Source organism: Cryptomeria japonica, chromosome 5, assembly GCF_030272615.1.
Source record: "Cryptomeria japonica chromosome 5, Sugi_1.0, whole genome shotgun sequence".
Lineage (NCBI taxonomy): Eukaryota > Viridiplantae > Streptophyta > Pinopsida > Cupressales > Cupressaceae > Cryptomeria > Cryptomeria japonica.
Genome location: NC_081409.1, coordinates 328,764,000 through 328,778,236, shown reverse-complemented (window position 1 = coordinate 328,778,236; position 14,237 = coordinate 328,764,000). Strand labels below are relative to the sequence as shown.

Sequence of the window (14,237 nt, the reverse complement as noted above, 5' to 3'; positions counted from 1 at the left end):
TCCACAACAAACTCAGGTGAAACCAACAAGGCTACACACTAGTGACTCAGGATGTAGTGAGAAGGCCTATAATGGCAAACCAACAACCTTGTCCTCACGAAAGGATTGTTTGGGTCCACATGAGACTTGGATGGGGTTGAGGGTTCGGGAGAGCTTACCAGGATAACCCACGATGGGGGTCGAGACCTATGAAGGCATGCCAGGATAGCCATACCAAACCATGTGATGACACTCTTCTCTTATGGTCACTAGTGTGTAACCTTGTTGGTTTCACTTGAGTTTGTTGTGGAGTCATGTTCTGCGAGTTTTTCATGTGAGTCTTTCTGATGTGTTTTCGACCATGTGTGTGCAAACCTTATAGGTTGCTAGTGGGTCTTATTTCTATCTCCTAGCACGGTGGGGTGGTTCTTTTTGAGCCACATGGTTGGGTGGTAGTGCCACTTTCTATCGGGTGTGTTTTTTCCTTCTTGCGGGAGTTGGTTTCATAGGTGTTACAGTCGCGCTTGGATTCAAGCGTCTTGTTATTCAGTTGGATCCTATTTGTTATTTTGAATCATTCTTTGTATATCATGGACCTTATATGGTTAGTTGTAATTATTTGATATGTATGCCTTTATGGCAAGATGTAAATTGTAATGTAAACATTATCTGATCTTTTGAGACTTAGTGGTTTAGTGAAATGTAATGTATTTTTATCTTATGATGCAAACAATGTATGAATGGAAATTAAATGTTTAATGCATATGTTTTATTCGAATATTAGATGCAATGTAATGGATGGAATCCTAATGAACGAAACCTAGACATGTTAATAATTTTTTTATACTATTGGATCAAGTAACCTTTGGATTAAATGTAATTATGTTTTTATGTTTAATCAACTTAATTGGATTAATTAATGCTAAGCAATGTTAGTTTAAACCATGTTAACCAAGTTGGGAAACCCTTTAGATGTTAAGTCTTCCGTTGTGTAATCTAAATGTAATGCTAACTCAATGTATCATTCAACTTATTAAAGTTTAAAAAAATAAATTATTTACACTCTTTTCAAGTGTTTTAGTTTAATCCCTTTGGGGTTTCCTATGTTGCAACAGGCAAAATATTACTTTTAATTGGAGCCTTGGTCATAGTTTCATGAATTTCCAATTCAGTCACAAAGTTTTCTAAGTCTGAGTGCTGAGTGTTCCAGATTTAGCCAAAATGAATTGACTCTTTGAAAGTCACGACTCTGGCTGTGGTTTGTGCAAACTTTGTCAATTCTAAGCATTAGAATTTGCCACATGCCAAAACAGAAATAATAACTTCTATCATTAAGGCACTATAAAATAATCTATATGGCTTTTGTTCTTGAAATAAGTATACATTAACAAAATCATCATATTTAATCACATTGTCGTGTCAAGAAAGGCCACATATACAAGGACATGAAATAGATCTACAACAAGCTAATTAGAAACAGTTGATAAATTTACATCTAGGTGGTGTTTTCACAATGTATTCAATAGGGATTTAATTACATTGTTTTGATTCAATCCTTATTGACCCATATTTCATGAGTAGTGGTTCACAAGAACCCATTTCTCACAAGGATGAATGGTCCACTTGAGACTCATTTCATCAAGGTGATGTTCATAGAGGTGAAGCATTGGGACTTCTAGTGAGGTAAGCCATCCCACTACTACTTTGACTTAACCACACTTAAGAATGAAGTTTCCCCCAAGGTGAAGCCCACTTAGCTTGTTTGATTCCTGTAAGCATCACCTAGATGCAATGAAGTGCTAAGTGGCCTATTCATGCTCATGAAAGATGGATTCTTGTGAATCACTACTCATGAAATATAGATTGATAAAGATTTACTCAAAACTAAACAATTGAATCTCAATAAAACATTATATATTATAATTTGAGAAATTGCTATGTTACATGAAGATTTTGGATGTGAACAGTAAGAAACAGGGGGTCAACATGCATAATTATCAGGGATGGCAGAGAACATCACATTGAAAATATAAAAGAACCAAAATATTTTCTGCATTGCTAAACAATCTATTAACTAAATCAAGCATTGGAAAGGCATCCATGATATGTGAACCGAAACATAAAATTTATAAATCATATTGGTTTGGACCCCTGGAATTATTTGCCTTTTCCTTGTATGGGTTCAGTTGCTTTGACCATACCCTTTGAATCTCCTGAAATTTCAGAATTGGTTGGAGTCATTTTAATGGGATTTGTTAATGTTTGCACTTACAGCTTGATTTCCAGCCAACCAAGCTCCACACTCTTTTTTCCCCATTTGACTGATTGGTATGGTTTTCTTCATCACTATTCTCATTTTTGCTATAAAAGAAGTTAAAAGTGTATTAAAGTTCAGAAAACAAAGTCTAAATGTGTCAAAAAAGGAACTTAAACACAAAGCAAAACGTTTCCTTACCTAAACTCCTCAAATCTGCTTAAGTATCTCCTCAGAAATCAGAAATCGCTTTCTTAGTGGCAGCTGTAGTTTCTAGGGCCTGAGATCCAAGTTAAAGGGAAATAGGATTAGATGCCCAAAGCTTATGTGAAGGAATAAAAGGGATTTGTTACCCCATTATTAGACATAATGTATATGTAGACATAAGGTATTTTTGTGCATAATGTTGCAAGTGTATTTCAATAATATAATTAACTTACAAGATATAAGTTACAAATGATGTAATTTTTTCCCTCTTCAATAAATTAGCATCGATGCACTTTACTTTGTGTGCCCATTTCCCTCGTCGATTCATTACAACATTTGGTATTAGAGCCTTCTAATAGATCACAATGAAGAACTTTGGAACTATTCGATCTTCTTTAAGATCAACGGGCCGAGTATCATTTTGTACTTGTCAGTTTGACAATTCAAAATTGTTGCACCATTGGTTAGAGCATCTACATGAGCAAGGAAGGCCTCGTTGTTTGTGTGAATTAAAGAAAAGGAATACTAATGTCAGTTTGATCAGATGCAGAATTACATGCCTTGAAGCGGTTATCAATTTGATAATTCATTTTTTGTTGTGCCATTGATTGAAGCAATCTAGTGTAACACCTTGGATCTTATCACTTTTATTTTTACATTATTCTTTTCATTGTACTATAAACATCACTCATGATGTTACCATTCTTAGAAAGCATCATAGTTCTCATATTGGTTCTTATATGAAGGAAGCACAAAACCATTGCCTTGTTACCATCCCTTCTACGTAATACACATTCAAACATCACGATAACCATACATGATTTACGATACATGACTTACACAATGGGATTTACGAGGATGAACAACCATTGATACCATAATCATAAGGAAAGATGGTCTCAAGGCCCTTCTCTAAGGATCTCTCCATGCATTTCCTTGTATCTTCCTTTCGTTTATGTAAGGGGGTTAGCCTCTGAGAGAAGGATACCTCATATAAATCTCATAGTGGGAAATGGATTCTCAATCGCTCCATACCGGTCCCATTAGCCACCCTTATCTGCATAAAGAAATTCCCCAACGCATCTACTCCCCTATACAACCTGCTATCCACTACATTCTATGGAGTAGTTATTGTAAATAGTGGTTGGTTTCAAATTAAATGGTTGTTAGATGACTTGTTGGGATACAATCAAGTTTAGGTAAGGAAGAAGATCTGCATAAAAAAATGTTAGTTGCATAAGTGGGCAACATTTGCATATGCCAAAATGCCTTTTGGTCTATCAAACATGGGAGCTACCTTGCAACAAGCAATGTGTATTGCCTTCTAAGAATTGGTAAATGGGATCATTTTGATTTAGCTAGATGATCTCATGGTTTTCTCAAAAAGGAAGGAGGATCACTTCATGTATTCAAACAAGTTTTCTATAGATGCAAAGAATTTGGAATATCTCTCAACCCAAAGAAGTGTATCTTTGGGAACTCTTGGACATGTGGTGTTAAAGGGATCTCTATTGGTCTAGATAGGGTACAAGCTATCCTTGAGCTCTCCTTGTCGGTATTCAAGAAGGTGCTATGATCTTTTCTTTTTATTGGCAAGTTTATCTTTGACTTTGCCGTATTGGTGAAAACTTGTACTCTTATGCTCAAGAAGGATCAAGCATTCAAGTGGACTTTGGAAGGGAGGGAAGCATTAAAAGAAATCAAGTAGGCCATAGCAACAACTCTTGTATTGAGACATTTGTATTTTTCAAAGGATTTCATCATTTTTGTCTTCAAAGGTGATCATAGCATAGCTAAGGATGACAACATAGTGAGCATCCAATTGCATTCACTATCATAAATCTCAAGGAGTATGAGGTCAAATATAACTTTGTTGACAAAAAAACCTATGCATTGATCAAAGGGCTAAAGAAATTTAGTCACTTGATATTCAAAAATAGGATAACATGTCATCCATTTGAGTATCAAAGAACAGATCATGGAAGGAAAAATAAGTGGAGAAAGAGCAAATTGGATTAAGAAAATCCTTTAATTTAATGAGACATAAGGCGAATCGAATCGGTAAGAGGGAGGGCTATATGCCAACACATTTTGAGAACATTAAGCTACTAGCTAGTTAGAATATTGAGGCATAGGTCATCTCAATAAATCATGAAGGAGAACCAAGGTCATGGATGGGTGAAATAGTTTGATTCATGGAAATTAGGCAGTGCCCAATTGATGTACCTTCTTCTAAAAGAAGCACCTATCAACTACAAGGAATACCCTATTCCTTAGACAACAAGGTCCTCTTTAGAAGTAGCTTTGATGGGATCTCACTTAGTATTTTAGAGAATTTAGTTGAAAAGATACCACATGAGTTTCACGAAGGAATCCCAAGAGGACATTTCTTAGCTTGCACAATGGCTGCAAAGGCAATTTGAGCAGGATATTACTAGTCCACAATGTTTGTGGACTGCTACAAGTGGATAAGCAAGTGCCAACAATGTCAATTTTTTGTTGAAAAAAGACAAAATGCAATGCTTTCCCTAAACTTGACATCCACAAATGAGCCCTTTGCTTATTGGGGCTAGATTTTGTTGGCATTATAAATCTCGTTTCAAGTGCTGAATACAAGTGGATCCTCATTGGTACAGACTACCTCACAAGGTGGATAGCAGTAGTACCCTTTAAAGAGGCTAGTAAAGTTGTGATTATCAACTTCTTGGAGGATATGGTCACTAGGTTTTGGGTTCCCCATATTGTTATATTCAGATTATGCAAAAGCTTTCACAGTTTTCTCAAGCATGGAATCTATATAAAAACATTTTCAATTTATTAGTCGTGGTGTAATGGACTCATGGAGTCTACCGATATGAATTTAATTAGAATTATTAAAAGGGTCAACTCCGAATAGCAAAGAGTATGGCATTAACATGTAAAGCAAGCTCTATGGGTAGATCATATAACTCCAAAAAAGATATCAATACATCCCCTTACACTCTAGTATATGGTAAAGGCTTCTTTACCAATCTCCCTAGGGCTTCCCTCACTTAAATTGATAAAACAAGTATAGATAGAGGAGAATGGAGCTATGGAGATCCAATTGGCCAAGTTGCTAGAATTGGAGGAAAAATGAGAATTCGTGAGGATTTTGATGTGACCAACAATGAATTGTCAAATGACGAATGCTCTTCTGAGCTAGATTTTCAAGTCGGTGACTTTGTCATAAAATGGGACTCAAGAACTTCAAAGGCCAGAGAACATTTTGAGTTCAATTCCTTGTGGAGTAGATGTTGCATGATCTCAACTTCTAAGGAAGCTAATTGTTTCAAGCTCATGAACACTATTGGTAATCTATTGCAAATTTTGATTAAAATGATATATCTTGAGTGCCATACCTAGGTTCTTGCATAAGCTCCTTCGTTAATATATACTGTACTATATTTTCTAGATTTTCTTGTCCGTGGTTTGTTTAGTTTAGTTTTTGTTCTGTTTGGATTTCAAGCCTTTTCCCTTTGGGTTGTAGAGCTCTTGGATCTAGTGGGATTAGTTCTTGTGATGACATGGCCTTGGTGCCATTTTCTTCAAAATTCAAAAGATTTCCTTAATTGCTAACAAAGAAAGTGAGGATGCCACATCATTACCTTGGAACAAATAAAGAAACGATGGGTTGGAAAAGTGCCTAGTCAATCTTGGCAGCTAAGGGTAATAGTTTGAGACTTTGAATCATTGATACCTAATGGATTAAGCTTGTTTACTTAACTCCTACAAATACTAATCACATCGATTTTGAATTTGTGTTCATCATACCAAGAACAATAATTTTTAAAAGGGTATTATCACATCAAATTTGGGTATTCATGTTCAAAAAGCACAATCATTTCAAAAAGCTGCTAGGAATGGGTAGTTAGTTGCATCGTGTGTATTTTCCAATTATTTCATGTCTTGTCACAAAACGATTTCAAATTTGTAGGAGAGAAAATCAGATCTTGTGCAAGCGAAAAGACATTGATTAGATAGAAAATAATGTACAAGTGTTAGTTCACCAACTTGCATTTAGATCGTGAGGTGTTGGACAATAAATGACACTCCCATAGCTTGTGCCATGTAGCAACTAAAGATAGAAGTTTAGTTGGCTTTGAAAATGTTATTGTCTTTGAAAGCCATTTTGCAAACTTCTTGAGAGCTCTTTGCCTTCTGTGTTCTCTCTATCACCTTGTCAACTAAGGAAAGAAATGAAAGAAGCTCAACAACTATAAGCTAGGATGCCAAAATGAAGAAGAGAAGACCAACTTCGATAGCACATTGATTTGCTTATGGAGTATAAAGAAAGAAAATCATATGCCTTAGCTCTTTCTCAAGAGAGGCTTCCTAGAGGATAGGGGAGTGTAAGAACCATAAAAAAGGAAAGTGTGTAGATTCCTCCCTGGTCTTTGATTACATGGATGGTGTCTTTGATCTCATGCTATCAAATAAACAAAGAATCTGTGGGAAGGCACTCATGAATGCATGTTAGAGAGATTCCAATTAGTGGACAACCATAGTTTTGGAATTCGAATATGGTATTCCACTTTTGCCTGTACATCAAGTACACCTATGTTTGGATCTAATTTCAAGTTTGCATGGATTGTTATGATGCTAAGGCCAAGATTATTTGAAGTAACAAAATTTGGGTTGAGATAAGCTTGACAATATCGAGGGATGCTTTGGCTTCCCCATATCATGGAGGCTTTCCACAACAGTTATAGGAACCACTCACTCAAAAGTGATGTTTGGGACATGTGTTCGATGTTAGGTTTGAACTTTGGCCTAGATGACCACAAAATGGTGTAGGACTTTGTTGATATGTTTTTTAGGCACATACAAACACAAAATAAAATACCTGAAGTATCTTATCCTCTCTTGAATAAAATCTCTCAAATGCTGAAGATTAGCTTAAGGATCATTTGAGAAGACTCCAAGGTTCATGAATGTAGGGTCACTACGTGTGGAAAAGCTCTGTTGGTTGATGTGATTATGCTGGAATCACAAGGGGACTTACGTCGAATTGTCGAATGCTTGAATCGCTGGAACTTGATCAGCTGATGTTGCAATACGGTGATTCTTTTGTCCTAGACTAGCTCGAATTTAAAAAAATGACAAAAGGAAAGGGTTGAGAAGGTCTATTCTAAGGCCTAGAATGTAAGAAGATGGATGAATGATTAGATGGAACCCTACTGAGCATTGTCTCACCATCAACTTGAACAATTTTACACAAGCTCAGTGCAATCTTTTAAGGGCATTTCAAAGATGTTCAAATCATTTCCATCGAACATTGCTCACCATTCAAGTTAACGCATAAACAATGGACGCATAACAATTTGAATTTAAGCTCATATCACTCCAGTTGACCATGCAAGGCACACTTACAATCAACAAGAGGGTAGTGGTATAGACTAAATGGATTCCATACAAATACATTCAACAAATCCTTGCATTCAATCTAATCAACATGAAAATAAATTGAGAAGTAAAGACCATGCAAGTTGTTGAAGCAACAAATCGAATTCGCCATAACTTCAATGAAATCAATTGTTCTTTACAACAAGGTTTGGCAACAATCTTTGCCTTCTCCTTGTTGGTGTTGGAAATAAGCCACACCCGGACTGACGATGGACTGGTCCAAGAGGGGCCAGTAGCTCAGTGGTAGAGCACCCCAGCAACGTATGGAAGGTCCTAGGTTCGAGTCCTAGCTGGTCCATGTCTCAACATGGTATCGAAGCCAAGTCCAGGCTAGGAGCCCCAAGCACACGAGAGGTGTGGCTTAAGGGGGGGTGTTGGTATTGGAAATTAACGACACCCGGAACGATGATGGAATGGTCCAAGAGGGGCCAGTAGCTCAGTGGTAGAGCACTCCAGCAACGTATGGAAGGTCCTAAGTTTGAGTCCTAGCTGGTCCATGTCTCAACACTCCTAATCTAACTTCTATTCTAATCTCTATTCCATTCTTCCTCTACTACTAACTATTAACTATTAACCTTTACAAATGAGAGACTTGAGCCTTTTATAGTGCTCTCAATACAATTCAATGGCTCAGATCCATTTGAAATCAATGGCTGAGATTTTACAATGAAAACCCTAATTAGGGTTTGTTACAACAAATTCAGTTCTGGCCAATGAAATAATTACAACATTTTGGTATGACCAATAAATAACAAGGGTAGGTGCCTCGGAGTTTGTGCCATCACGAGTGAGTCAGGTACATTGAATCAAGACATGCTGATGTGGAACTTCTTTGATTGGCGAGTGCTGATTGGGACGATGACTAGGATTTCACCTTTATCTTGCACTTGTAGGCTTGATAGATCATCATGAAGGAATATTTCTTGATACTCAACATTATCCAGCTTTAGCGATGATGACGATAATCTTCGAACTTTGATTAACTCTTCTGAAATTGTCCTCTAATGCCTTGATCACAGAAGTGCAAGGTATAAATCTGAGTTTTGAAGTATTAATGAACTTCTGATGTCACCATTGTCTCTCTCCTTCGGAATTCCTTCTCTTGTGACTTCCTTCATGTCATTGATGTTCTAGATCACGTCTTTATGTAAGCGAATGTTTCTTGTGTGATCTCCTTATTTCTTTCTTCATCTTCTACAAAACAAACAAGCAAGTATTAAATACACTTGATATATAAGTTTAATAAGAGCATATAAAGAGAATTCGCCCTTATGAAGGGACACTTGAAGTTGTTTTTTTCGCTCTTAGAGAGGAGCTCTTGAAGTTTACTTCACCCTTGATGTTCATTAAGTTACTATAATGTCCCCTTCTCAGTGATGTGCATTCAGTGGTCCATTGGCCTATTTCGGAGACCTGTAGGCTATTTGGAAGGGAGAATTAGGGTTTCCAACTTTTGTGGAGTTCTGCACGAGCTTTTTAGGGTTTGTCAGGAGGGAATTCTTCAATTCTGCTTATGGTTTCCTTTTGGGTTTTCCGTGAACTCCAGCGTGGCATAACATGCATTTGATTCTTTGGTGAAGTTAGAACTTACTATTTTTAGTAAGTTAGGATTTGGCTGTTTGGATGATGTAGTTCTACTGAGCTTTCCAAAGTCTTTCTCTGGGTGCGAAGATTATGTTTTTCGGAGCAGTATTTCTTGACTTACTATTTTTAGTAAGTGGCTGTGTTGAGCATGTCTATTTTTAGCAGTCTCGGACATGGTCCTGACTCAGCACAGTTCAGTGGTCTTCATCGCACAGCTTCAGCCTTGATTTTGGTATTAATCAGTATTGGAGTTATAAGTTATTTAATTAAATATTAATTCCTTATCCTAAGGTTTGATATTTAATTATTTTTATTACTGATTAATTGTGTTATGGGCAACTTAGGAAAAATATCTATCTGCCAACAATATTGTTATTTTCCTAAGTCAGTGGCATTAAAAAGGTGGCGTTGAGAAATATGAAATATTTCATGTTTATATTATTTTATATTGCAAAGTTGTCACCTAGGAAAAAGTTCGAACTTTGCCTCGGGAGTTTGGGAAAATTAACGCCATGTCTAGGGGAGGCTATGACATGAAATGAAATTGAATTTCAATGGTTTTGGGTGCCATTTGCATTTCAATTTCAGAGGGAAAAATCTATAAATACAGGTGCTTGGCCTCTCATTTGGTATCCAGAGAAAATATATTGTTATGCTGTTGGAATGACTCCAGACTTCGAGGGTGAAAACCTCCTAGATCTTTCTTTCCAGTTTCGAGTGTGAGACATCACTCCTAGCTGTGGTTCGAATTTATGAACTACTTGGTGCTACTTGGGATTGCATTGGGTGTGTTTTTGAAGAGTTGTGTGCTGCTGCATTTTTTGGAGTTGCTGGTGTGTGTTGGCTGGAAGTGTGTTTTGTTCATAGCTATCTGCGTGTTGGGTGCATCGTTTTGGGTGAAGTCTCATTAGAAGCGTATTGGAGAGACAATAGTTCTTCTACATTGGTGTGGTATTTGGGGAACTCTCCAATTTATGATTGCAAATCGAAATATTCAGCTATATCGCCATTTCCAGATTTGCATTGGGTTGCGTGCATCACTCTTGTGGCTCTCAAGTTGCTATTTTAAGGTATTGAACTGATCGCCTAAGTTATGCTATTCATTTGCATTTGGTTTGATGTGATTTCATTCAGTTTTGGGAAAGTTACGAGCATTTTAGTGGATTTGGGTGTGGCTGGTTCAGCGTATTATTGACTCTAATTTCAGAACAACAAGTAGTGATTTTGTTGTGTGAATTTGATATTGAATACTTGAGATATGTACTTAACTCTATCTTCTCTCGCATCTCTATCTTTGTAAGATTGTTTCAGTAGTACTGATCAATCATTCTAGTTGCATTATATGGTATTTCCCATTGAACAAGTGGAAGAGGATGGCTTAGCCGGCTTCATGTTTTGTAATTCAGCTTTGTCCTCCCACTGAGAAAGTGGTTGAGTGATATTGTCCTCCCGCTGAAATATGCGGTTGAGTGATAGTTTTTATGTAAAGTCCTCCTGCTGCATAAGCGGTAGAGTGATTTGATTTTGGTTATGCTCTTGTTCCCTTGGCTGGTTTACCGCCAAGTTCTTGGTCTCCATCCCGCTGAAAAGTGGAAGGGGCTGGCTTGCTGCCCAATATTGTACTTGCATTGTAATTTCCAGCAAATGAGTGAGCTAACGATCCCCTTATCACCGTATGCTCTCACCTTCCCACATTGGGCTCTTGGTGATCAGAAAGTGGAAGGGTTACCTTCAACAGTATTACGATTATCTTTCCTAACTTTAACAGGTGCATTGTAGTATTTGTTGTTTATAAAAACCGAAAAAATTAGTGGGAATATTGCAGTTACCCTTTTCTTTTGAACTTGCTCTCCTCCATTTTCTTGAACTTCGCTCATACCGATGGATTCTTGAACTTCGTTGATGTATCTCATTTCCTGAAGTCGCCTATGTGCATTGATTTTTGAAGTTGGCTCTTCATGCTTTAATCTTGAAGTTGCTCGTATACCTTGACTTTTGAAGTTGCTCACCTTATTGAGATTATGAAGTTGCTAATGTAAATCAAATCGTGATATTTGCTCATGTGGGTGAGTTCATGAAGTTCGCTCTTATACACCATTTTGTGAAGTTCATTCGTCCTCAAAATGTAAAACTCACTCATATACCTTGAGCTATGAAGTTGAAATTCGCTCTTGAAGCTCCCTACATGAAGTTCGCTCATCTTATTGAGTTCATGAAGTTCGCTCTAATTTTCCAACTCATGAAGTTCGCTTTTGTATGAATTTCGCTCCATTTCCTTGACTCCTGAAGTTCGCTCCAAATCTCTCAGACATGAAGTTCGCTCCGAATCATCAACTCATGAAGTTCGCTCTTGAGTGTTTGAACATGAAGTGCGTGCTCCAAATTTCCTTCGTTCCTCTATCTTCAATTTCGCTCATGAAGGCTTGAAGGCGAAGTTTGCTCCAAATGTTCAACTTATGAAGTTCGCTCCAAATGTGCAAGTCATGAAGTTCGCTCCAAATCTTGAACTCACGAAGTTCGCCTGTGTTGTTGAGTTCGTGAAGTTCATTTCAAATTGAATCCATTCAAGGTTAAATGCTGTCAAGTACTCTTCGCTCCTTTACTTCCAATTTTGTTCATGAAGGCTTGAAGGTGAGGTTCTCTCTTGTGTGTTCATTCAAGAAGTTCGCTCCAAATGTTCAGTTCATGAAGTTCGCTCCAAATTCCCAGTTCATGAAGTTCGCTCCAAATGTTCAACTCATGAAGTTCGAATTTCATTCTCCTGACCTTGAAGATGAAGTCTCTCCTGTGGTTTAGCTTATGAAGTGGATTTGAAATCAAGACTAAACTCTCCTTTGTTCACTTTCATTTCTCAATTTCAATACATGATGACTTGCTCAACATGAGATCTTAGAGTGAATCTTCGCTTTGTGGGAGAAGTGCAAGAAATTTGCTACACAAGGAGTGTTCATGAAGTGAAGTTTGTTCCTTTAAGAGGAGCACTTTAAGTGACCTTCAAATTAATGATCCTTCCTCACTCATGGTTGGACTCATGATATCTAGACTTTGCAAACTTACTTACCTCACACTCATGCAAGACTGTCCACCTGACTCCTAGCCATTTGAGCGCCTATACCTCTCTAATGCAAAGGCTAATAGCTAAAGACTCAAACACTACCTAGAAAGCAAAAAAAAAAGTGGGGTCCCCATTTGCGATGGGGCGATGTGTGAATACCTCATAATAGACTTCTAATTAGATGTTCTCCACAAACTCAAAACAATTGCTTAGAAATGATTGTTCTTGTTTGATTTTGTAGCAGTCATTGTTGACACCAAGCATTACCAAGCCACTTCAATTCACAATGAGTGTTTAGGAACTCCTTCCTTTTGCATTTGGTCATTTATTAAAATGCTTAGTTCTATAGGCATTTCTTCATATGAAGAGCATGGATGAGTCATTGACTCCAAGAATTGTTTGTGTGTTTGCATGGACCTTGGTGCTTGGCCAAACTTTAGACTATTCTGAGTTCGTAGAGGGATTCTTGGCTCCCATTCTTGTAGATCTAAACTATGGATAGCTCATTTGGCTTAGTGTAAAGCAATAAGTTTTGCTAACTAATATCAAAATATTGGTGGATTGGTACTTTGAAGCTTATTATACAATGATTTGACTGCATAATTTCAAAGAGGAATCCTTTTGGCTTGCAAAGTATGTCATAGACTAGGTCTTGGCTATTGAGTTTGCTTGACAAGCTGATGCCATAGATTCATAGTATGGAGCTAGTTGAAAGAAGAGGGATATGTATGACATCCACTTCTTGTTTGGAGGTCTAATTATGAACAAAAGAAGCACCAAGTAATTGCTCATGCTTAATTTAGTGGACCTCAAAGCAAAACTTATTGAAGACCCCTGGATCTATGATCTATATGGTTTCATGGCCAATTAGATTAAAGGCCTCAAATTTTGAGAAACGTTTTTTCATAGACAATTTTCTTCTTTTTGTAAAAAAAGTTGGAACATATTTACATATATGCACCAAACCTTTCAAATTTTTGTCTTTCCCAATTTGCTACGCTCTTTGGCAGATTTTGAAACTTGCTCATTTATTGTTGTTATTGCTATTTTTAAAAGGAACCTAAACGTTGGTTTTGGTTTGGTTGCAGAGATCAATGTTTCCCATGAAGAGGCATTAGACATCTTAAAGGTTGCTTGGCATAGAAAGGGGATGGATGTGAAGTCACCTCAAATTGGTAGCCTTCTTGCTGGTAAGTCATCATATCTCCTTCTAGTTGTAATTGATTAAATATTCCTTATGCATCTCCATTATAACTATGTACAATTTTTATTTTTATTTTCATAGCAGAAATGTATCTAGTCTGATGTCATAGAATTGAGTTTCAAACCTTTCTTTTATTTTTAATGGTGCATATATAACTTAATGCGTTTTTACCTCTTAAAATCAATCTTCATTGCCATTGTATAGAAATTAAAGTCATTGATGTATGTTAATGAAGCAAGTTCAATTTATATTTTCTTTTCCCATGTAACATGATTGACCTAAAAATTCATCTTACTTGTGTTCTAATTGTCTAAATCAAAGTGTTTTTCAAAAGATAAAATTCGTAGGCAGAGGCAACCAAAAAATCCATACATAGAGCAAGAGAGGGAGAGAGGCTAGTTTGGTGGTGATTCTTGAATCCCTTGCTTGGTCCCTTAGTTTCACATGGCCAATCAGAATTAGTGTAGGATTTTCATATCTTGCATTTATTGATTAAACGTTTTTGTTTTTCTTTCTCTTTGGGTGGTTTA

General features: G+C 37.0%; 1 protein-coding gene and 1 long non-coding RNA gene across 3 annotated transcripts in view; one reads left to right on the top strand and one right to left on the bottom strand.

Annotated features, from left to right (window-relative positions):
* LOC131062195 (DNA repair protein RAD51 homolog 3) overlaps nt 1-14,237 on the top strand; it is a 205,242-nt gene that overhangs the window by 2,374 nt on the left and 188,631 nt on the right. For both annotated transcript variants that reach the window (XM_057995885.2, XM_057995886.2), the window contains exon 2: nt 13,592-13,693. In XM_057995885.2, coding sequence (XP_057851868.2) covers nt 13,592-13,693 — 102 coding nt within the window. The remainder of the gene's footprint in view (nt 1-13,591; nt 13,694-14,237) is intronic.
* Nucleotides 1,879-2,515, bottom strand: LOC131062221 (uncharacterized). Its single transcript, XR_009110828.2, has 2 exons — nt 2,435-2,515; nt 1,879-2,340 (listed from the first exon to the last, which is right to left on the bottom strand). It is a non-coding gene; the product is annotated as an uncharacterized LOC131062221 (long non-coding RNA).